This window comes from Coregonus clupeaformis, chromosome 17, assembly GCF_020615455.1.
Source record: "Coregonus clupeaformis isolate EN_2021a chromosome 17, ASM2061545v1, whole genome shotgun sequence".
NCBI classification, from domain to species: Eukaryota; Metazoa; Chordata; class Actinopteri; order Salmoniformes; family Salmonidae; genus Coregonus; species Coregonus clupeaformis.
This window is the reverse complement of record NC_059208.1, coordinates 24,388,104-24,412,828: the sequence shown is the minus strand read 5'-3', so window position 1 is coordinate 24,412,828 and position 24,725 is coordinate 24,388,104. Positions and strand designations below refer to the sequence as shown.

The 24,725-nt window shown below is 44.0% G+C and overlaps 3 protein-coding genes across 7 annotated transcripts; 2 read left to right on the top strand and 1 right to left on the bottom strand.

The window, feature by feature from the left end:
- Positions 1 to 659: 659 nt before the first annotated feature.
- On the top strand, positions 660 to 7,332 carry LOC121559696 (pre-B-cell leukemia transcription factor 2). Of its 2 annotated transcripts, XM_041872816.2 has the most exons (9): positions 881 to 946; positions 1,036 to 1,037; positions 1,754 to 1,827; positions 3,637 to 3,881; positions 4,282 to 4,472; positions 4,762 to 4,897; positions 5,020 to 5,161; positions 6,394 to 6,482; positions 6,673 to 7,332. In XM_041872816.2, the coding sequence occupies exons 3-9, from the start codon at positions 1,779 to 1,781 to the stop codon at positions 6,751 to 6,753; spliced, it is 933 nt and encodes a 310-aa protein (XP_041728750.1). In that variant the 5' UTR covers positions 881 to 946; positions 1,036 to 1,037; positions 1,754 to 1,778; the 3' UTR covers positions 6,754 to 7,332. The 2 variants fall into 2 exon arrangements, with proteins under 2 accessions (XP_041728749.1, XP_041728750.1); XM_041872815.2 differs by lacking the exon at positions 1,036 to 1,037 and having other exon boundaries at positions 660 to 946.
- Positions 7,333 to 7,414: 82 nt separating this feature from the next.
- Positions 7,415 to 13,258, bottom strand: LOC121559695 (neurogenic locus notch homolog protein 3). 3 transcript variants are annotated; one of them, XM_041872811.2, is made up of 11 exons: positions 12,950 to 13,258; positions 11,934 to 12,084; positions 11,292 to 11,624; positions 10,965 to 11,191; positions 10,450 to 10,816; positions 10,044 to 10,192; positions 9,823 to 9,896; positions 9,581 to 9,710; positions 8,739 to 8,836; positions 8,254 to 8,585; positions 7,415 to 8,135 (listed from the first exon to the last, which is right to left on the bottom strand). In XM_041872811.2, the coding sequence occupies exons 1-11, from the start codon at positions 13,002 to 13,004 to the stop codon at positions 7,613 to 7,615; spliced, it is 2,439 nt and encodes an 812-aa protein (XP_041728745.2). In that variant the 5' UTR covers positions 13,005 to 13,258; the 3' UTR covers positions 7,415 to 7,612. The 3 variants fall into 3 exon arrangements, with proteins under 3 accessions (XP_041728745.2, XP_041728747.2, XP_045082114.1); XM_041872813.2 differs by having other exon boundaries at positions 9,823 to 9,884; XM_045226179.1 differs by having other exon boundaries at positions 11,934 to 12,081.
- A 1,219-nt stretch (positions 13,259 to 14,477) lies between these two features.
- On the top strand, positions 14,478 to 20,131 carry LOC121559689 (antigen peptide transporter 1). Of its 2 annotated transcripts, XM_045226637.1 has the most exons (13): positions 14,478 to 14,669; positions 15,132 to 15,461; positions 15,572 to 15,879; positions 16,065 to 16,195; positions 16,970 to 17,175; positions 17,501 to 17,698; positions 17,981 to 18,109; positions 18,356 to 18,544; positions 18,632 to 18,805; positions 18,955 to 19,114; positions 19,370 to 19,506; positions 19,728 to 19,980; positions 20,098 to 20,131. In XM_045226637.1, the coding sequence occupies exons 2-12, from the start codon at positions 15,144 to 15,146 to the stop codon at positions 19,953 to 19,955; spliced, it is 2,178 nt and encodes a 725-aa protein (XP_045082572.1). In that variant the 5' UTR covers positions 14,478 to 14,669; positions 15,132 to 15,143; the 3' UTR covers positions 19,956 to 19,980; positions 20,098 to 20,131. The 2 variants fall into 2 exon arrangements, with proteins under 2 accessions (XP_045082572.1, XP_045082571.1); XM_045226636.1 differs by having other exon boundaries at positions 19,728 to 20,116.
- Positions 20,132 to 24,725: the final 4,594 nt, after the last annotated feature.

Here is a 24,725-nt window from a genome sequence, read left to right as displayed (position 1 = left end):
CATTCCACTGATCCCGCTCCAGTCATTACCCCGAGCCCGTTCACCCCAATTAAGGTGCCACCAACCTCCAGTGCTGCACATCGACACCTTACTGGTACCCCGTGTATATAGCCAAGTTATCGTACCTCATGGTGTATTTATTCCTCGTGTTATTATTTTTCTATTTTTCGCTCTGCATTGTTGGCCCTTAAGTAAGAATTTCACTGTTAGTCTACACCTGTTTTTTACGAAGCATGTGATAAATAAAATGTGATGAAAATATTTTTTTCGATGATTTCATTGGTAAAGACCTGTGACCTTATTTTGAAGTTGATGCATTATTAAATTAGCTGATATGAAATCAGAAGATGATCCCTCGCCCATCATGGATGCAAATGCTCATTGTATTAGGCTACTTTGAGATTGAAAGATCCCCCTCTTCTCTCTTTCTGTTTCTGTCTCTCTCACACACATAGGCCTACACACACAGTTGTCTTAAAGTTATATCCATCTACCTGATTGTGTAGAAGACTTACTTAGTTTAAAAGTCATAGCTATGAATATCCCTAGTACAGTAGCCTATGTGCTCTGTCTGGAGTACAATTCGAATTTTATGAACATTCTTGTTAGATACTTTTTCTCTGGTAATCGCTAGGGGACTCTAGTGTTTGAGTTTTGAAGGGTGTGTGACCGTGATTAGTCGCCGGCGCCGCTGTGTGCCGCTCAGGATGTTGCAGCAGCAGGCTCTCACTGGCAACGGGCCCTCTAACGGCCGGGGCCTTGGCCTGAGCTCTCACCCCAGTATGCACCCACTAAACTCGGTTCATCCATCTTCCCACCACCGCTCCGACGGAGACCCGGGCCACGAAGGCGCAGAAAATGGACATGAAAGCCGCAGAGACATTGGTGACATATTGCAACAAATCATGACCATCACCGACCAAAGTTTGGACGAAGCGCAAGCAAAGTTAGTCATAATTTTTACTAACTTATTCCGATTTAGTTACACCTTGCTGCAAAGTGGCTCAATGCCCAAGAGTTAGCTAAAGTTTTCAGAAGTTTTCAAAAAAATAATAACTTTGAAGTGTTTTACTTAGCAAGCTAGGTAGCCAACGTTGCTAGCGAGCTAACTGGCTTTGTTTCATGATACGTTGTTTATTAACTGGTTATTACTTCTTCCCCTGGCCTTTTACACGCCTTTTGGTGTGACATTTATAACAAACTATTTTTTTTGGTGGCAAACTCGGAAGAGGGTGAATTCTTGCTAAGCTAAAACTTGCCAGTTAGTTAGCTAGCTAGCTATGCTCTATTGTTTTATTGTTAGCTTGCTAACTAGCTAATAATGTGTTACTACTAACGCGATGGCCGGTTAGATTTACATGTATATGAATAGCAAAATATTATAAACGGACTGTGGCCATAATCTTGACATTATCCATTTCATGTTACATTTGTTCTACGAATAAGATGTTAACATATTAGCTACATATTGTAGCTGCTGCTAGCTATAGCATTATGTGGCTAACGTTAGCATAGCAGGCTGCAGTGAACTCCACGTCCAAATGTCACGAACAACAGAGCCGATGTTTGTTGTTGTCGTGAATGTCATCTAGCTAAAGTTAGCTAGCGAAATCAAGCGTGTGAAAGCAGGCAGCTAGCTAACTAAACAAATATTTGTCCGTTTTGTTGGTGCTAATTGCTCGTTGCTAAATAGCTAACTAGATAAACTAGATAGCTAGCTAATAATAACAATCATATTTTTTTCAATCTTCAGAAAACACGCATTGAATTGCCATCGAATGAAACCAGCTTTGTTCAGCGTCTTATGCGAGATCAAAGAGAAAACAGGTAAGTTCATTTTAACTAATTGAAACCCTTAGTTTGATTTAAAACGTGTAGCTAATTCGTTTAAAAGTTTCTGACCATCTGTGATGAAAACAGAGGAAGATGTTGGCTCCATCACAATAATAATGAGTTGTGCATGATCCACGCAGTTACGTTAGATTACTTTTCTCATTTTGCCGCAAGATGAGCCTTCCTTTATTTGTTTCATCCACATAGTGCTTCTCCAAGTCTACCTCAGAGGGAGAATATTTTAATATACACTGAACAAAAATATAAACGCAACATGTAAAGTGTTGGTCCCATGTTTCACGAGCTGAAATAAAATATCCCAGATATGTTCCATATGCACATTTCTCTCAAATGTTGTGCACAAATTTGTTTACATAGCTGTTAGTGAGCATTTCTCCTTTGCCAAGATAATCAATCCACCTGACAGGTGTGGCATATCAAGAAGCTGATTAAACAGCATGATCATTACACAGGTGCACCTTGTGCTGAGGACAATAAAAGGCCACTCTAAAATGTGCAGTTATGTCACACAACACAATGCCACAGATGTCTGAAGTTTTGAGGGAGCGTGCAAATGGCATGCTGACTGCAGGAATGTCCACCAGAGCTGTTGCCAGATAAATTAATGTTAATTTCTCTACCATAAGCTGCCTCCAACGTCGTTTTAGAGAATTTGGCAGTATGTCCAACCAGGCTCACAAAAGCAGACCATGTGTAACCATACCAGCCCAGGACATCCAGATCTGGCTTCTTCACCTGCAGGATCGTCTGAGAACAGCCACCCGGACAGCTGATGAAACTGCGGGAATTCACAACCAAAGAATTTCTGCACAAACTGTCAAAACTGTCTCAGGGAAGCTCATCTGCGTGCTCGTCGTCCTCACCAGGGTCTTGACCTGACTGCAGTTCGGTGTCGTAACCGACTTCAGTGGGCAAATGCTCACCTTCGATGGCCACTGGCATGCTGGAGAAGTGTGCTCTTCACGGATTAATCCCGGTTTCAAATGTACCGGGCAGATGGCAGACAGCGTGTATGGCGTCGTGTGGGCGAGCGGTTTGCTGATGTCAAAGTTGTGAACAGAGCGCCCTATGGTGGCGGTGGGGTTATGGTATGGGCAGGCATAAGATACGGACAATGAACACAATTGCATTTTATCGATGGGAATTTGAATGCACAGAGAGACCGTGACGAGATCCTGAGGCCCATTGTCGTGGCATTCATCCGCCGCCATCATCTCATGTTTCAGCATGATAATGCACAGCCCCATGTCGCAAGGATCTGTACACAATTCCTGGAAGCTGAAAATGTCCCAGTTCTTCCATGGCCTGCACAATGTCACCCATTGAGCATGTTTGGGATGCTCTGGATCGACGTGTACGACAGTGTGTTCCAGTTCCCGCCAATATCCAGCAACTTCGCACAGCCATTGAAGAGGAGTGGGAAAACATTCCAGAGGCCACAATAAACAGCCTGATCAACTCTATGCAAAGGAGATGTGTCGAGCTGCATGAGGCAAATGGTGGTCACACCAGATACTGACTGGTTTTCTGATCCAAGCCCCTACTTTTTTTTTTAAGGAATCTGTGACCAACAGACGCATATCTGTTTTCCCAGTCATGTGAAATCCATAGATTAGAGCCTAATTAATTAATTTCAATTGACTGATTTCCTTATATGAACTGTAACTCAGTAAAATCTTTGAAATTGTTGCATGTTGTGTTTATATTTTTGTTCAGTGTAATAGGAGACATTGTAACTCTTAATTTACCATGAATCAGATTGACAGACATCTCTTGTTGCAGGCCTATCAATGCGAAATGCTCAGGAGGAAGAATCACAGGACCCACAGCTGGTGCGATTGGACAACATGCTGCTGGCGGAGGGTGTGGCTGGGCCGGAGAAAGGTGGCGGGGCGGCAGCGGCGGTATCTGCAGCCACCAGCTCCGGAGGGATGTCGCCAGACAGCTCACTGGAGCACTCAGACTACAAAAGCAAGTTGAGCCAGATTCGCAACATCTATCACACTGAGATGGAGAAATATGACCAGGTACTTTTCTAGTTTATTTTTTCTTAAAGCAGTAGGGCAGTCCCACTCCTTTTGTATTGTTTTTTGCTTTATTGAAAAGATATTAAAGTGTTGGAAAGACGGGGAAGATGGAGGGAGGGTGAGTCAAAGAGCAGTGGTTCGATTCGAAACTCATATCGACTCTGGCATACATGTGTGCCGGGGTCAGTCGCTGTACTTGATTTGAAGTGGAGGGACTTGACACTTTGCACATACTGAAAATGACACCCTGTAGCGAAGTAAACCAAAATGAGGTGATGTTATAATTTAGGTGAGAGAGTTGAAGGTGAACATAAATGACAGACGTCAACAGTATCGGCCCGCTATTGACTTCCATCCATATCTGTCTCCAATCCCCCCTCTCTCTCCGTGTCTCCTGTAGGCCTGTAGTGAGTTCACTACCCACGTGATGAACCTGCTGAGGGAGCAGTCGCGTACGCGACCCGTGTCACCGCGGGAGATCGAGCGCATGGTGGCCATCATCCACCGCAAGTTCAGCTCCATCCAGACACAACTCAAGCAGAGCACCTGCGAGGCCGTCATGATCCTGAGGTCCCGCTTCCTCGACGCCAGGTCAGTGTATAACACTGTTATTGGGGTGACACAACACCTGTCAAAACTTGCCATGACAGTGAATGACAATTCATATACAGGTAGCATTTTTATGAAAAATAAAACATTCCATAAATGAACAGTGGTTCATGGTCATACCACTCATATGTACAGTACATAATCATGTTATTATGGTGCAGGTTGTGAATGACTGTTGTGTGTCAATATCAGTTGTTACTGTAGTTGTGAAATGTACACTTCTGCCTGGGTTGTATGCCCACTCTCAACACACTCACCTTTGTGTTGTCAGGCGTAAGAGACGTAACTTCAGCAAGCAGGCGACGGAAGTCCTGAACGAGTATTTCTACTCCCATCTCTCCAACCCCTACCCCAGTGAAGAGGCCAAAGAAGAACTAGCCAAACAGTGTAGCATCACTGTCTCTCAGGTAACCTTTCTTCATATAATGTATGTCTCTCTCTTTCTGTCCTTACTATTAGCTCATCAATTGATATGTCCATATACAGTTGACCCATTGACCAACCTCTTACTGGCTCTTTACCTGAACAGGTGTGCAACTGGTTTGGCAATAAGAGAATCCGCTACAAGAAGAACATTGGGAAGTTCCAAGAGGAGGCCAACATCTATGCCATGAAGACGGCCATCGTGGCGACACAGAACGAGGACTCTCCACACACACCCAACTCAACAGGTAAGAGCTGAGGAAAGGAAACCAGGCCTAGTGATACACACGGTTTTGAGTTTAAGGTTCAATTGGTAATAGAAATGGATGGGTTGTTAGTGTTTTTGTGTTACGGAGCAGCAAGGGGAACTGCCCCTCTACTTCAGACTATGCTCAAACCCTACCTTCAACCTGCTCTGCCACCTCTGGTCAGCTCCCTCTCATCCCATTCAAAGCTCTTCTCTGTCCTGTGCATCACCCCCCCCAACCTACCTCTACAAAGAGTACCTTGATTAATCCTACAGCACCCCCCCCAACACTAACAGCCTTGCCTTCTTTGGACTAACACTCGCGCTACTAGCACTGACTATGGTGATTACTTTATTGAGGAAAAATTACTATGACTTCATGTAGGCTAATTAAATCGTTATGGAGCGGAGCGCAGACCAAGCGGTAACAGTTTGAACCCAACGCATGGCGCAATACTTGGCTGTGTCATCACACAGTTCCATGGTTAGGGCAGGCAATAGACGAGGGTATAGCCTACTATTTTACACTATTCTCCCTATTATAATTACATGTACACTAATCTTCCAACATTACCATGGGTTAAAGAACTGAATGTGCCAATTTTCAGAATGAATCAAACCACCGTTTTCTTTCTTTTGTGCGTAAAGGCTCTCCAAACCTTAAAAAAATTTTTTATTCATAAATACTTTCCTAACCCTAAATAATCTACAAGATCAGAGTATTTTTAAATCTACTAATTGGTGCTAAAACGGAGACGAATATTCATATATTTATTTAATTGATCCCTAATATTCTATACCTGTTCTCTCGATATATTTTATTGAGTCTGTCAACAAAATTCTAACTAAAAGGTACACCATATTTAAAGGGATGGCTTAAGATAAATGTGCTGAAAACCCTATTGAATGAAAACTCCACGAGAAAATCTGTTGGCCAGCAGTTGGGAGGGTTTTCAGCGGTTGAATTACATTTAATCAGAACCACGTCTGCAAAGCCCGTTACGCAACTGAATAAGGTAAGTCTGAATACCAGCTACTGAGAAGTGCGTAGGAAAGGCGTGCGTAAGAAAGGTGTAATTTCCTAAGTGGGAATCGGGCCTTTTGTGCTGTCTTTCCAACTCCTTGCCTAGACAGTAGAAGTCGGCTTTACAGCACAAACAGATCTGGGACCAGGGTGATGTTGTAGGCCTAATAGCCCCTATTAAAGACGTCTCCCCTTTTGTTCCTCCACAGGATCGGGGGGCTTCTCTCTCACTGGACCAGACCTTTTCCTGGGAGTTCCGCCAATGAATGGAGAACAGCCTGTCTACATGGGAGCGCAAGTATGGAACTCTGTCATTCACTTCATGTTACATATCATCTTTATTTTAGCTCGTAGCTAATTGAGAGCACATTCTCATTCACAACAACAACCTTGGGGAAGAGTTGTATTGGAGTGGAGAGGGATTAATGTAGGTTAATGCCACTACAAGTCACCACGTCTTTTTCGCCCCCTCTTTTTCTCTTTGGCAGACCAATGGGAACTGGCAAGGACAAAACACGCCCCCCTCTGCCACTTCCCCGGGAAACGACCACTCTGGGGATTCTGACTGATGGTCACGCCCCCTTTACGTCGATGACATAGATGGAAAGATTGACAACGGAAAAAGACTGAAAGAATGATATCACTCTTACTTGGCTGCAGTTTTTGTATGTCTTTTCTGTTTCTTACTGTCCGATGATACTGTTCATTATGTTTGTATGAGTTGAATGTGTGTGTGTGTGTGTGTGTGATGTTTAGTTGGGATCATGGGTTTCGTTTTCCACTACTTTATATGTTACTGTGGTATGTGGGCAGGTAGGCTTGGGAAATTGCATTACCATTGTTTAATTAGGCTATATTATTAATGCTGTTATTACAACTATTTTACGATTTTTGTTTAAAGCTCAGATATAGTTGCATTTAGAGGATGTGGGGGCAATAGAGAAAATCCAAAGATTTTGTGTTTGTTTTCTCTTTTCTACTGGGCTTGTGTGTGTGTGTGTGTGTTTGTCTATATCATGAATGAAGTGTGTGTGCTGGTTATATTAACGGTTTGAATGAATATATCAACTGTGCTGTCATTCTGTACAGTGAGTGAAAAACACCTTTATTCTCTACCTCTTTTACAATAAAGACTCTGTATTCAGTCAGTTGGTCTGTCTTGATTGGTTGATATCAGCATAAGAGACAGGTCACCTCCTAATACGGCAGAAGAAGAAAAAATTGCACATGAATCATTCCATAGTTTATTGATTTAGATATTTAGAGTCAATTAAGTTACTCATTTATTGATTGAGTTTATATCCCGTCTGTCAATCTACTGTTATTTATGGGCAAGGGGCCTGTTACAGAAAATGTAAACAGTACATGATTGACATGATGGTATTTGGGGTCATTTCAGCATGATATCTCACAGCCCGGCCCTGTCCCTTACAAAGCTGTTTGGTTAGAGTCAGGCATGTGGTTATTTAGCTTCTCACTTCGGGCTTTCTGGTCTGTATTTTTAGAGCTTGCTGCCTCAATCTCTGTTGCCGCCCTGCTGGGGTTATCGCTACTATCGACTATTGATCTACGATCTGATTTGGTGGGAGCATCTGTAGGAGGGACCACGATCACTCTTTCTATGGGCTCATTGGCTATTTTCTCTGATAAGGCAACATAAGTCGGTTCGGGCTGGTGTGAACTGGAGCGACGCTGCAGTGCATTCTGGGTACAGGAGAAGGACCGCTGTCGAGGAGCAGGCTGGGGTAACAGGAAGTGCGGTGTCGCTGCTCTCGGGACTTCCTGGGGCCTTTCACGATCTTCGTCCTCTGAGGTAACTTCCTGCAGAGTGCTGATTGGCCGTGGGGGACGCCCCATGATTCTTGGGGTGACCAATGCGGTCACTGATTGATTGAGCTGTGGCCGCCAGTTCTGAGGGGAAGGGCACTGCACTCTGCCCATTGACCAATCACTGTCAAAAGAAGAGGGAGATCATAAGCGTAGGCAGTGATGAATTTGCCTTATCATCAAGATTGGTAAATTGCTAAATGTTATTGTGAGTAGAAGTGCCAAATGCCACAAGACCTTACCTTGGTGGAGGCGAGGACATATCCCGATGCCCTATGACACCAGAGAAGGAGGCACTTCTCCCAGGGAGCCCAGGGGAATTCATCCACTGGCTATAGAGCAAGGCACGCTCATCCCACAGCATATCATTGGCTTGCTCCATAGGAATAGGCCCTCTCTGAACCCTGTGAGCCAATAGGAGCTCCAGGACTTGATGATGCATTCCCTCTCGGGCAACATCCAGTGCCCGGCGTCCTCTGCGATCAGACAGATTCTGATTGGCCCCGTTCAGGAGCAGGAACCGGGCGGTGTCGTAGCAACCATGGAGGGCGGAGAGGAACAGAGCAGTCTCACCCTATCAGATAATGGGAGTGGTATATATCAGAGAATGGGAGTGTCGAAGCAATAATATGGGAGAATATATAGTTCCTTCGAAGTTAATCTTCCTAAATCTTCATACTAGCATGTGAAGAATCATAAAAGCAGAGGCTTCTGCTGGCCTTGGTACCTTGTTGTCCTGTAGGTCCACTGCAGCACCGTAGCGAGTGAGGGTTCTTGTCAAGGAGAGGTGGTTAACTGAGCATGCCCAGTGGAGGGCTGATCTCCCTGAGAGAGAGAGTGCATTTCAAGTGGAGGAAGGTGAGTGAAGGAAGGTGGGAGTTCAGTACAGAAAGAGAGGGAGTAAGTCAGCCAGTGAACAAACATTATACAACAGAGTCAAGCCCAAAGGGTGAAAGACGAGGAAGAGGGTGATTTTGAAAGAGAGGAAATGGGAATGCAAATGATGGTGAGGGACCAGTGAATCAGCCCGAGAGGGAGAGAGAGAGATAGTGTGAGAGAGAGATAGAGGAAGAGAAAGAGAGAGAGAGAAGAGCAAGGGAGGTTAATATGGTACATCCACACTGCCTGGGCACTAGGGCACATTAACTTCTGTATCGGTTTGAGAGGGGGGCAGAAGGGGTGCTGTAGAGAGGAATGGAAGGGAAGAGTGGGAAGCCATGGAGGTTTTACCAGAACAGAAGAGAAGAGAAGGGACACAAAAAGGGACGTGACATGGGGAGGACCAGAGAGAGATGGGGTCAGTTACACTGGTTACTCAACCCCTCAAAGTAATACAATATAGTAATATTTATGTGAGGCAGTGTGTTTATAAGCTCGTTATAACACCTATGGACGCTACATAACATTTATGGGCATTTGTTCCATGCAATATTGATTTTTAAAATACATTTGCACAATAATCCTCCCATGACACTCTACAGGGAAGTTGAGTTTACTTGGTTTATTTTACCGTCTAGCCTACATTTTGGTTAATAATATCATTGGGAAATTGGGAGAGTAAATTAATACCAGTGTGGTCTGTGTTGTTGACCGGCACCCCAGCTCGTAGCAGCTCCAGGACCACACGGTCAAGCCCACTCCGGACCGCACGAATCAGGACCACTGACCCATCTGGACCACACCACTGAACCGAAGCAGACTGTCAACATAATGTTTGGTTTGGTCAAAATAGAATACTGTAAATAATAACCAGCTAAATCTACAATTTAAATAAACATATTGATATTTATGTGAATATTTATGACACTCACTTGATTGGGTGTTCTGTGATGTGGAGACGGGACAGCATTTCTCTCCCATCCTCTTGGGGGAGCTAAAAGTGGAGCTGAAAGTCAATTTAGTTACATGCTTGTGCAAACCGTAAATTGTGACCAGTTAAAGGCTCTCCAAACCTGTTAATGTAAGGGAATAATTAATAATTTTACAAGCCTATTAATACATAATGTTAACCATTATCAGGAGGTGATCTTACGTTGTATGGGTGTTTGTGGGTGGCTCGGAGGGCTGCGGTAGTGCTTCTGCTCTTGAGTTCGGTGGTCACAGATGGACCTGTTGATGTCCTCCATTGAACTCTGGGTAAAGTCAGTGTCACTTCCAATATCCAGGTCCTTTTTCAGGGGCCTGAAATCATACGTTATGCTGTGAATAGCAGTACTTTGTACATGGGATATGACTACAGTATCACTAATATTGTGTAAAATAGAGATAGTCCAACACAACAGTTTGACCTTACAGACATTGTAAAATGACCCTAATGGAAACAGCTGAAAGCCATACAACCCATTACAATGAAGCATACTGTTATCTGATCACAGCACTGTTGATTTGCTGGACTGAACATCCTCTAACTTCTCCCATAATCATTAATCTTCACTCACCGCAGTCGAATGGCATCCTCCCCCAGTGGCTCTCTGCGTCTTTTCTTCTCAGCCTCCTTTGCTTTCTTCTTCTTTATCCCGTTCCTGTCTTTCTCTCTCCCTGTCCTGCCCCTCTGCTCTCGGTGGGGTGTGTGCTGTGCCCATGCCTTGGCCACATGGTCTCTGCTGTCATTCTCAGTGACAGTGGATCTGTGCCTAACCCTCTCTCCTCCTCCTCCTCCTCCTCCTCCTCCTCCTCCTCCTCCTCCAGCACTCTCCGCTCGTCGTCGTCTCACCCTTCTGATCACCAAGACAACCATCAAGACCAAAGCCAGTACCAGGCCCGTTGCCATGCCGATCACAGCCCATAGCCATGGAGGTGTTGCTCCTGTGCGGAGAAGGGGGGCAAAGATATTAGGTGGTACTCACATTTACACACACACACACACAGTCTTACACACACACACACACAGTTTTACACACACAGTTTTACACACACACACACACACACAAACACTATGTAATAGGATACATACCATTAGTTTCCTCTTTTTCCTCAACTGGGTCCTCCTCTCTCCCTCCTATTTCCTCCCCGATCCCTCTTACACTAATAAGGGCCTTTAATTCTGGGTGAGAGGGGAATGACGCACGAGTCGATGATGTAGCAGCCCGTAGGAAGTTAGCTGCTTCGATGGCGTACGGGAAACAGGTAGAGGGCAGACGGGAGCACGGCCTGTTATCCACTTGCAGGAATAGGAGAGAGCTGTTTGAGAGAGATAGGGAGATTGATGAGATGTTAACCAAAGAGACTAGGTTAAGGTAAAAAATTAGGGTAAGCAAAATCGTAATCTCTTTATAGTTACCCATTTGAGTCATCCGAGGAAGCTTGAGCCAGCAGATTTTCGAGCTGCTGGGGATTAAATGTGAAGAGGTCCTTGCTGGGGTCAAGGGGCGCTGTGCCGCGCAATTTGAGAGGCGTCTGAAGGAGGGTGCTGAGGGCCCAGAGAAGGGAACTGTTGGAGAATGTGCCGTGTTGCAGGGGGACGCGGGTGTGCAGGAGCAGGGTGCCCTTAGCCCACAGAGGGTTGTGGTGCCTGTGACAGTCACTCCCGTCCCAGCCACAGGCTGCGCTTTCGCAGCCCTGGTCACAGTAAGAGTTGGCATAGTGGTCTCGGCAGTAGTGGATGTGGCCTGAACTGAGAGGGGGGGATAGTTGGAGGGATGCAGAGAAAGCGTGAACCCCAGTTGAAAAAAAGGAAAGGGAGAGTGATAAAGAGTAAAGAGCAGGGTGTGTTTCATTCCAGGAAGATGTTCTCTCCCCTCTGCCCTTATTCACTCCCCTCACCATGAATATGAGACTACTGGGTAAGAGTTAGTCACCATATTGCTTTCACATATCCAGTCCTGTCAGATCCATGAAGGAGAGTGAACAAAGGGAAGAGGGGATGGAACATCTTCCTGGAATGAAATGTAGCCCAGATCTCCCTGCTGCTACAGTGTCTTACTTGCAGTGTCCTTTGTCCCTCAGACAGTCGAACCCGTCTCTCAGACACTCGGGCTCGGTGCACTCCTTATCACATGACCCATCTCCAAACTTGGCCTTACACTGTCTGGACGGACATAGGGCCCAGGGGTCACCACCGGGAGATGCTGCTGCTGATTGGGGAGGAATCACACACACACACAGACACACACACACAAAGGTTAGATTCCAGCTTGACACTAATACACTAACTTAAACTGAATCACTTTGGATAAAAGCATCCATTAATTACAATACTGTATTACTGTATCACACAAGAACCTGTGCTTTGACCTACATTTTCAAGCTGTGTATTGTGTAGGCCTATGTGTATCTATCACCACCAAGCATTCATTGTTAACAATGCTTGGTACCGTGCAGGCCAGGCAGGCTATGAAAGGTGTGTCCTTGGCATGAAGCATGAAACGGGAAATAGGAGGCCTGACACAAACAGGAAGTTTCCAAGAGAGGCGAATAGCAACAGGAAATGGAGTGGGCTGGGACTGGACGAAGGTCGGAGGTCGTCACCCTGGCAATGAGGAATGTAATGGAGTGGGACAATGGAGAGGCTTGGCAGGTGTGTGAGGGACAATTCAATCACAGCACAAGAGAATTGGGATTAGACATGGTGTACTGTATAGCAGTGACCATTCAAGGAAATGCTGTACAATCTTTGACTGCTATGCAAGCAAAGTACTTTTTGGTTAGTCATATCTTTAAATCAGGGACACATTCAAGCAGCATCTTATAAAGTGATGACGAAAGGATGTGAGAGCAATATATGTCAAGTACGTCACAGTATTTTCTCCTAATGATATATCCTCAGAAATCGATATAACATAGAAGTGAGAACATCAATGTAAAACTAAGTCTGATTTGTTGCTGGACGAACCATGTAGGACTTCCTCTCTGCAGTCGATTACCTAGTAGAGACTCCACCTCACTCTCACAGGTATCTAACATCATATCAACAAGATAATAGCTGGAAGAGGGACTCACCTCGACACCACCTGCTCAAACCCAACAGAACAGCCGTCCACAGCACCAGCATCATTGGGCCAGGCAGGTCCCAGACAGGAGGATGGAGACAGGGCAGTAGACTACTCTCTCTCTCAGTATCCTCACAGCTGTACCAGCGCGGTTACTAGGTCCAATGCCTTGGTCCGGCTATGGCAGGTCCGGCAGGTCTGTACTCCGGCACTTTCACAGTGTTGTGGGGTATCTCTCTGGGTCTCTTCTGGAGAACTTGCTGTCTCACAGCGCTCCTGACCGCGTTCACAATGGGACCGTGTGAACAGTTTATGTCTAAAGTGGTACACCCCAACCTCCAGTGCTGCTACCACCCACCTCCCTCTCTCTAATTATTTTTCAGAAGCACTGCGGATATGTGGACAACTTCCTGCCACTGTGTGGAAAAGAATAGGAACGGGATGTGTGTGTGTGTGTGTGTGTGTGTGTGTGTGTGTGTGTGTGTGTGTGTGTGTGTTGTGTATGTGTGTGTGTGTATTTGTGTGTGAACTTTGTGTGAGTCTGCAGTCTGTTTTTCTACTGATTATAATGCCTCAAGATGTATGTAATCTGTCAAATTAACCAGGCCCTGTATTCATAAAGCATCTCAGAATAGGAGTGCCGATCAAGGTCGCACCTGTTCAGGCAATCATATTCATTATGTTCAAAAAGGCTAAATTGATCATAAATCAGCACTCCTTCTCTGAGACACATTATGAATACAGGTCCAAGAGTAGGGCCCTCACATTTCACTTTTTAAACTTAATAATCTTAATAACATAATCTTATCTACTGGAAATTACAAATAAAACTCTTTCAAAATCTCAAAAAATAGATAATAACCTCCAGGAATGTGGTGGGTCTTAAAATAGACAGATATAGCTGCAGCACTGTATCTGTCTCAAATGAAAGGATGGATCCAGGAACAGGAAACTAGGGGGTTCTACTTTCATCCTTAACCACAGGACTCATCAATTGTACCAAGAAACAGCCTCACAGTAGGTGGTACCACAAAGTTTTGTGCAGTTTCAAGTTTTTGGAGTGGGGAGGTGGGGTGTATATTTCAGGCTAAGGCATACTAGTTACTCATTACCTTCATTTGAGTTATCTGGCCAAAAACCCAAAATATAATTTTTATTTTATTTTTTATGATGAGTTTATATATGTAAAGGGCGAATATGCAACAGATGATCATGTCAATAATGTATCAATAATGGAGTGGTGATAATGAGCTTGATTATCATCATGTAGGTCATCAAGCTTTCCACAAGATGTCGCTATTCAACAGATTCCTTTCAAGTTCCAAGATGACTCAGCCAGTAAGTAATTTACTGTACAACATTTTTAGATATATCAAGCCCTTACACAGTAATCACCTACTCGTTTCACATAAAGTATAGCATAGTATAATTAATCTAAAATCGGCATTTACCAAACTCAGTATGGCATGTCAAGAGGGGGCGGGTCGGTCAAAAGGGACTTTCCAGTTATGTACTTTCGGTTTCATTATGAAGCACAATCAGCAACTCGAACGTGGGGTCATCCAGTCCAGTCGCAGACTGCTGTTTAACAAAATTAATGCGAAGATTCCCATTTACATGAGGGTGTAACTTAGAATATAGGCTAGATATATTCTTAATATATATAGGCTATCGTTTCCTTGAAATTCAGAAGAAATTGCAACCTCACTCGTAAGAGCCCACATGCAACCGTGAGTAGTCTATATTTTTTAAAGGAATTTAAACTTGTTATATTGTATTATATATTACAGCAAGTATTGTAATGTGTTATTACTATTCGTCATATTCATCCTGAAGCTTAAAACGACTTTGAAATTAACCTAATTGAAAGTGAAAGTATAAATGAAGCGCCATAAGATAACAGTTGATTACACACTCCAGCACCCAATGTTGTCCCTTATTAGTCGGTCAGCTGTTTTTCATTAAATGGTCACACTCCCTCCAATATTTTCAGATAATCTATGTCCAAGGGGTTTAATTGGGATTTTGTGTGAACTAATTCTCAAATTGCCACTTTTTCGATAATAGGCTATAACAGATCTATGTGCACATTTCATTTTCCATATGGAATCCCACTTAGTCCTCCTCAATTTAACCCCTGGATATGATGTTCCTCAACCTCATTATCTGTCTGTCCCAACCTCCTGTTCTAGAGCCTGTTTGGAATGCCGAAAATGAACTTCTTTCCGCTGGTCTTCCTGTGCATGGATGTGTGTGTGGTGCAGACAGTCCGCTTGTCCCAACTCTCTCCTCTCCTCCTCCCTCATCCCCTTATCACCTTGTGGGGTGGAAGCCTGCTCCGTGCCGGCCTCCACCTCTTTCTCACCTTCATGTTCCCTGGAAGTCCCCCATGGATGAGCAGCTTCGAGGGACTCCAGAGCATGGGGGTCCTCTGCTTCCACTGCCCACTCTACATCAGCCTTCTCTGGGCATGTGGCCAGTCCATCTTGGGGCAGCTATGGGGATGGCACTCCTGGCAGGGGGTGGGTGAAAAGTCTATATTGCTATAATTATGTTAATATATATATATATATATACCCTTTTTGTTTTAAAAATGAACAAACCTAACGGACTAAAATCACTTGTTTTTCAGCTACTTCAGGGCTACTGCGTAACAGTCGTAGCATGGTTGTACTGGACACGCTACGTCCCTTCTCTTATTACCAAGCCAACCAAGGAACCACAGAAGAAGACTGGGGCCTCTCTAGAGAAACTGATGGGATACATGAAGCCTTACATCATACGCTTCGGAGCAGTGCTGAGTCTTGTCGTCATCTCTTCCCTTGGTGAGATGGCTATTCCCCACTACACCGGCCGAATGACAGACTGGATCATGAATGAAGACGAGCCTGAAGCCTTCACTTACGCCATCACAGTCATGTCTCTGATTACAGTCATGAGGTATAGTACAGCATAGATCAATAATTGGCAATACGATTATCTTGAGTCCTTCCAATTGATGCTCAGTGTTTGATACTCCTGTTTTTTAGGTTTCAAGCTTCCTAACCACTTCCTTAAGGCATCTATTGTAATGATACTGTAGTAACATGTTTCTTTGCCCTCCTTCTCCCATCTTCATCATTCAGTGCTGTGTGTGAGTTTGTGTGTGATCTCATCTACAACATCACCATGAGTCGCATACACACCTCCATCCAGGGCCTAGTCTTCCAGTCAGTGCTGAAGCAGGAGATCGCTTTCTTTGACAAAGCACAGACAGGTGAGTCACATCTCATTGTAATCTACAGGTAACTGCCTAAATAAATGAAACACCAACATACAGTGTCTTAATAGGGCGTTGGGCCACCACTAGCCGCCGGAATAGCTTCAATGTGCCCTGGCATAGATTCTACAAGTGTCTGGAACTTTATTGGGGGGATTGACACCACCGTTGATGGTGGTGGAAAACGCTGTCTTAGGTGCCGCTCCAGAATCTCCCATAAGTGTCCAATTGGGTTGAGATCTAGTGACTGAGACACACACCCCCTTTAAACTCCCAATGCTCTTTGAGAACCCACTTTCAAAGTCACTGAGATCTCTTCTAGCCATGGTAGCCCAAATAATGGGCAGCTGGACATATTTATACATGACCCTAAGCAAGGAATGTTCATTGCTTAATTAACTCAGGAACCACAACTGTGTGGAAGCACCTGCTTTCAATATGCTATGTATCCCTCATTTCCTCAAGTGATTCCTTTATTTTGGCAGTTACCTGTACTCCACCTTCTTAAATATATGTTTTTTATACAATAGCTGGGTTACTAATTTATTCAAAGCTAACTGATGAACATATACAGTATGTCCCAAGGATATATCCCAGGTGTTTTTAAGTGAAAAGGAGCTAATCTTAATAAACACGAGTGATACTGTCAAGAGCATTGTGTTTTTTTCTTTCTTTATGCAATATATTTATGCTTTATGCTATATATATATGATATATATTTGCACCCTGTCCCCTCCAAGGGGCTAACTTAACCTATGACCTTTGTTCCAGGTGACCTTGTGTCACGCATCACCACGGACACCAACGACATGAGTGAGTCTCTGAGTGAGAGGTTGAGTCTGCTGATGTGGTACTTCATGCGTGTCACTTTCCTCTTCATCTTCATGCTCAATCTCTCCTGGAAGCTGTCACTCTTCACCGCTATGGGGCTTCCTATCATCTGGGTCATACCAAAGATATCCGGCAAGTGGTACCAGGTACAGGAAATCAGACCTTTTCTAACCTATTGTAGTAGAAGTAGCCTGGTCCCAGATCTGTTTGCGCCTTCTTGACTAAATGTATGGGGTGACAATGACAATAAGAGTTGGCTAAACAGCATAAACAGATCTGGGACCAGGCTATAGTGGGGGTAGTTCTGTGAACTACTGAACACTCCCGTGATTAGTAACATTGTCTGAGAGTTGCAGTTTCTTGATTCTTGATTCTACAAGCCACAGTCACAAAAATAGCACCACAGAGCAGACAGGTCAGAATGTTACCTGACCAATCAGAATGTAACTGTGAATATTGTTTTTGTCCCAGGAGCTCGGTGCGAAGGTTCAAAAGTCACTAGCCCAGGCCAATGATGTTGCCACGGAGACCTTCTCCTCCATGAAGACAGTGCGCAGCTTTGCCAATGAGGAGGGCGAGACAGAGCGCTACAGGAAGAGGCTGGAGAAGACCTACTCTCTGAATAAAGAGGAAGCAGCAGCCTACGCAGCCTCGACCTGGACCAATAGCGTGAGTCTCAGCTTCAATTGTAAACAGTCACAGAGTGAGAGCAATTTATCCAAATTCAGTTCCAAAAAGCTTGGATTGCACATTGACTCATGAGGGTGCATGAATTTGTCTGTAATAAGGGCCCTGAGTTTTTCCTGACCATGTGAACAGACTAGGGAAAGCTCTGGGCCATTGTGATAGACTATAACTACTGTAGGTCCCAGAGTTCTTCCTGGTTACATGATCTGGAAAACTCTGGGCCCTAGTCATAATCAATAATAACCCCATCTGTCTCCCTTTCAGATGTCAAGCCTGTTCCTGAAGGTCAGTATCCTGTACTATGGTGGTAGTCTGGTGACAGGGGGGACCGTCAGCAGTGGGGACCTTGTGGCCTTTGTGCTCTACGAGCTCCAGTTCTCCTCTGCTGTGGAGGTAAGGCCATAGATAAACAGTCTCCATTCAATCTACCAGCAGCCATCTTATGCTTGATCCCTACTACCAAATACAAACAAACCGAAATGTACACACCCTAACAAGGCACTGCCAATTTGTTCTACAGTAAAATAGGGGTCAACATGATTTATCAGTATCAAAACATTTGAATCATAACTAGAGTTTTGAGTAGCAACATTTTGACAGTCACTTACTGGTGTCGCTTTTACACCTCCTGTCTGGCAGTCTGTGATGTCGTGTTACCCAAGTGTGATGAGGGCGATCGGCGGCTCAGAGAAGATATTTGAGTATGTGGACCGACAGCCCCAGGTTCCTCCAGAAGGCTCCCTTGCCCCACAGAAACTTGAGGGACATGTTCAGTTCAAGAATGTCACATTTACCTACCCTACCAGGGAAGATACACCTGTGCTCAAGGTATCTACATTATATTTACAGTATACTATATACTGGATATGAATTAAAATAACATACATTAAATTACAATTTCTCTCTATCTCCCAGGGCCTGTCTCTGGAGCTGAGGCCTGGGCAGATCACTGCCCTGGTGGGGGCTTCTGGATCAGGGAAGAGCACCTGTGTGAGCCTGCTGGAGAGGTTCTACCTGCCCCAGGAAGGAGAGATCCTATTGGATGGAAAGCCACTGCACAGCTACAAGAACCAGTACCTACACGACAAGGTCATTACGAACAGCAATGGAAGCAATGTTACTCTTCCTCTAAGCTATATTAGTGCGTAACATAAATAGCCACCAGCCTTTAAAGAACACTACATGATCACAATGTTTGCCAAGAAGTTATTAACCAACTAATGAATAATGTCTCTCAGATCAGTGTGGTGAGTCAGGAGCCGGTGTTGTTTGCACGTTCTGTCAAGGAGAACATCAAATATGGCCGAGAGGACGCTTCCGACGAGGAGATATACCGGGCTGCTGGGCTGGCCAATGCCCACAAGTTCATCTCTGACCTGCCCAAGGGCTATGATACAGGTATGTCCCAAAAGCTTAATTCATATTGACTTCATCCTGATAGGATTGGTAATATTGTTTCTTTGGGGCTTTGTTTAGTCCTTACTGATAAAAAGTTACACTTTTTTCTGCATGACTTCGACTTTGAACTGTTAGTACTTTTCCTTCCTCAAACTACTGATGATATGATTGTAGTGTATGTGTGTTATCCAGCTCTGCTGTTCATACCAAAAAAATAAAAATGTAAATACCTAATTGTTGTTCTTTATTCCACAGATGCCGGGGAGAAGGGAGGCCATGTTTCAGGAGGGCAGAAGCAACGCATAGCCATCGCCAGAGCTCTGATCAGACAGCCTCGGATTCTAGTACTGGACGATGCCACCAGTAACTTGGACACCGAGAGCGAGCATTTGGTAGGAGAACTCTGAATCTTGTTATCTTTCACTACAACAGACTGACATAAATCAATTTTGGGTGGATAATCAGTTGCTGTTGATCATTCACAATATAACCCAATGGAGGCTGTTTCCTTCCCTAACTTTAATCATTGATTTACAGTGTATTGTAATCTCAGCTAATCTCTGACAATTCAGGGGCTTTAATTCAAACATACTCAACATGTATCTCTCCTTAGGTCCACCAAGCTCTGCTCAAGGACTCAAACCCCTGCTCCGTGCTGTTGATTGCTCATAAGCTGAGCACTGTGGAGAAGGCCAATCACATTGTTGTTCTCGAGGAGGGAAAGGTGCTAGAGGAGGGGAGCCATGTTGAGCTGCTGGAGAAAGGTGGAACCTATGCTGATCTGGTGAACAAGCAGAATACTGGCTTCCAGCGCAAAGAAGGGGAGGAGCTGAAAGACTAAAACAAAGGCTCCGACAATCCTCAATGTAAACTGAAATCCCACTTCTGTCACCATCTCACATTTTCACCATTTATTTTGGTACCCATTTTCATGATATCCAATTGGTAGTTACAGTCTTGTCCCATCACTGCAACTCCCGTAGGGACTTGGGAGAGGCGAAGGTCGAGAGCCATGCATCCTCCAAAACATGACCTTGCCAAGCCGCACTGCTCGCTTAACCCGGAAGCCAGCCACACCAATGTGTCAGAGGAAACACTGTACAACTGGCGACCGTGTCAGCCTGCATGCGCCCGGCCCGCCACAGGAGTTGCTAGAGCGCTATGGGACAAGGACATCCCGGCCGGCCAAACCCTCCCCTAACCCAGACGCTCGGCCAATTGTGCGCCGCCTCTTGGGTCTCCCGGTCGTGGCCGGCTGCGACACAGCCCGGGATCGAACCTGGGTCTGTAGTGCCTTAGACCGCTGCGCCACTCGGGAGGCCTATTTTCAACATGATTAGTTCTACTGCGTCACATATGCTTTGCAAATACTCTGAGATCATAGCATCAAACTTTAGTTAAATGATCATACTCCCCTCAGTGATTTTCAGGTACTCAAAGAAAAAACTGATTACAAGAACAGTCCTGTAATATAAGAGGTTTCATACAAACTTTGTGTTCAACTTTCTATTTGCACTATACTGTAAATTAAGTATTTTTAATGCCTCAAATGTCTTTTGTATTTATTTTTTATTGAATTGTTCTCTCACATTTGTGTTCTAACTAATGTAAATAGGGAACCCAAATAATGATTTGTTTTCTGTTTACATTGTCTTCAAGGCAGTACAATACACTAGCCTTTTTCTGTTCTGTTCTAATGACAATAAACATTCTGCTCTCTGAAATAATTTCTTAATTTAGTATCTGAATGTGGGGGAATGGTTACATAATAACAGCATGATGTGCAAGTTTTGCAGTTGATCTGTGGGAAACCCCTCATCTCAAGCTTTCACTTTTCCTTTACTTTGCTACAGGCCTAGATAATGATGACTAAGGCCAAGCCGAATCGCATACAATGACCTCCAGCAACATTGTTAGTGTTTAGAGGGTATTTCCAATTTACATTTACATTTTCTACATTTAGCAGACGCTCTTATCCAGAGCGACTTACAAGAGCAATTAGGGTTATGTGCCTTGCTCAAGGGCACATCAACTGATTTTTCACCTAGTCAGCTTGGGGATTCGAACCAGCGTCCTTTCGGTTACTGGCCCAACGCTCTTAACCACTAGGCTACCTGCCGCCCAATGAAGGCAATATGATGCTTAACACAGAGGCAGTTTCATAACAGTTGCAATAGCATACTGTTAGGTCCACAAACGTACACATTGCTGGAGCAGCCAGATACTGCAGCAGTAGCAGCACAAACAAGGGGAAACCAAGACACGTAATGGGGACTATAAAGCTGAAGCATCGGTTTAGAACGTTTTCTCACCACCAAATATGTTAGTGAGAGGAAGTCCAGTCGCGGGTAGTGGGAGAGGCTGGAACTAGATCTCAATCCTTTTTGCTGTTCCCTAAACTAGAAATGTACGAACACAGTGCACTAAGTTTTATAGACTTGACGCTTTGCGAAAGTTTTAAAAAATTGCATTGTTTAGGAGTGCACGGTCGAATTGAGTTTGTGCACACGCGCACTTCACAGAGGCGTTCCCTAACGGAAATATGCAAATACGTGTTACAATGCGCCAATAGGATCTCGCTTGCTCGTGCTTGGCTTTGCCCACCTCCTTGCTTGTTCTGCGCACAATGTTTCATTTGCTCACACTGTAAACGACACAGATGAACTATCCTGGGTTAGTTATAAATATCTTTGGTTGCGGGTCCACCACAGCTCAACTGTCCTCAACTGATCCCCTGCTGATTTTGTACGTTTGCCCACTGACAAAGAAATGGTCAGTCTATAATTTTAATGGTAGGTTTATTTGAACAGTGAGAGACAGAATAACAACAACAAAATCCAGAAAAACGCATGTCAAAAATGTTATAAATTGATTTGCATTTTAATGAGGGAAATAAGTATTTGACCCCCTCTCAATCAGAAAGATTTCTGGCTCCCAGGTGTCTTTTATACAGGTAACGAGCTGAGATTAGGAGCACACTCTTAAAGGGAGTGCTCCTAATCTCATCTTGTTACCTGTATAATAATATAATAATATGCCATTTAGCAGACGCTTTTATCCAAAGCGACTTACAGTCATGCGTGCATACATTTTTTTTTTTGTGTATAAAAGACACCTGTCCACAGAAGCAATCAATCAATCAGATTCCAAACTCTCCACCATGGCCAAGACCAAAGAGCTCTCCAAGGATGTCAGGGACAAGATTGTAGACCTACACAAGGTTGGAATGGGCTACAAGACCATCACCAAGCAGCTTGGTGAGAAGGTGACAACAGTTGGTGCGATTAGTCGCAAATGGAAGAAACACAAAATAACTGTCAATCTCCCTCGGCCTGGGGCTCCATGCAAGATCTCACCTTGTGGAGTTGCAATGATCATGAGAACGGTGAGGAATCAGCCCAGAACTACACAGGAGGATCTTGTCAATGATCTCAAGGCAGCTGGGACCATAGTCACCAAGAAAACAATTGGTAACACACTATGCCGTGAAGGACTGAAATCCTGCAGCGCCCGCAAGGTCCCCCTGCTCAAGAAAGCACATATACAGGCCCGTCTGAAGTTTGCCAATGAACATCTGAATGATTCAGAGGAGAACTGGGTGAAAGTGTTGTGGTCAGATGAGACCAAAATCGAGCTCATTGGCATCAACTCAACTCGCCGTGTTTGGAGGAGGAGGAATGCTGCCTATGACCCCAAGAACACCATCCCCACCGTCAAACATGGAAGTGGAAACATTATGCTTTGGGGGGGGTTTTCTGCTAAGGGGACAGGACAACTTCACTGCATCAAAGGGACGATGGACGGGGCCATGTACCGTCAAATCTTGGGTGAGAACCTCCTTCCCTCAGCCAGGGCATTGAAAATGGGTCGTGGATGGGTATTCCAGCATGACAATGACCCAAAACACACCGCCAAGGCAACAAAGGAGTGGCTCAAGAAGAAGCACATTAAGGTCCTGGAGTGGCCTAGCCAGTCTCCAGACCAAATCCCATAGAAAATCTGTGGAGGGAGCTGAAGGTTCGAGTTGCCAAACGTCAGCCTCGAAACCTTAATGACTTGGAGAAGATCTGCAAAGAGGAGTGGAACAAAATCCCTCCTGAGATGTGTGCAAACCTGGTGGCCAACTACAAGAAACGTCTGACCTCTGTGATTGCCAACAAGGGTTTTGCCACCATGTACTAAGTCATGTTTTGCAGAGGGGTCAAATACTTATTTTCCTCATTAAAATGCAAATCAATTTATAACATTTTTGTCATGTGTTTTTCTGGATTTTGTTGTTGTTATTCTGTCTCTCACTGTTCAAATAAACCTACCATTAAAATTATAGACTGATCATGTCTTTGTCAGTGGGCAAACGTACAAAATCAGCAGGGGATCAAATATTTTTTCCCCTCAATACCCATCCAAGACCAGTGGCAAATCATTTTAAAAAATAGAGAACGTACTGTACATATCTGATGTTAGAGAAGCTTCCCTTGAAGAACACTCTCTGGGTTCTATTGGATAAATAACTGTCAAACCATGTGATGGCAGGTGATGTAAAGCCAAAGCAAGTGAGTTTCTTCAATAACTAATTAGGATCAATAACATCAAAGGCTGCACTGAAATCTAACAATACAGCTCCAACTATCATCTTATTATACATTTATTTTAAGAAATCATCTGTCACCTGAGTCAGTGCAGTACAAGTTGAGTGCCCTTCTCTATATGCATGCTGAAAGTCAGTAGTTAACTTGTTCTCTGAAAAATAGCATTGTATTTGGTCAAACACAATTCTCTTCATCAGTTTTCTAAGAGCAGGCAGCAAAACTGATTGGGCAGCTGTTAGAGCCAACAAAGGGTGCTTTACTATTTTTAGGCAGTGGAATTACTTTAGCTTCCTTCTACGCATGTGGACACACAACTTTAGGCTTTGGTTAAAGATATAGCAAATAGGGGCGGCAATACAGTCTGCTACCATTCTCAATAGTTTCCCATCAAGGTTTTCTATACGTGTTTGCTTATCATTATTGATGGATAACAATAGTTTTTCCACCTCTCCCACACTAATTTGACCAAATTCAAAACAGCCATCCTTCTCTTTCATTATTATATATTTTATAAAAAAATATGATAGTTCACTGATCAATGTTTTCATTTCACTTCTGACTTTTTCCACTTTACTAGTGAAACAGTCATTGAAATGATTGCCAATATCAAAAGGTTTTGTTATAAATTACCCATCAACTTCAATGAATGATGGCGATGAATTGGGTTTTCTGCCCACATAATTTAAGGTACTCCAAAGTCTTTTCCATTGTGTTTTATGTCATTTATCTTGGTTTGGTAATATAGTTTCTTCTTTTTGTTAAGTGTTGTCATATAATTTCTCAATTTACAGTACGTCAACCAATCAGCTGACCAGCCTGACTTGTTTACCACCTCTTTTACACCATTTCTTTGAACCATACCATTTTTCGATTCATCATCAATCCAGAGGGCTCCAACAGTTCTCACAGTTGATTTCTTAACAGGTGCATGCTTGTCAACAATTGGCATGAATAATTTTACAAATACTTCCAGTGCTGCATCTGGATTCACTTCTTCATACACATCAGACCAACATACATTT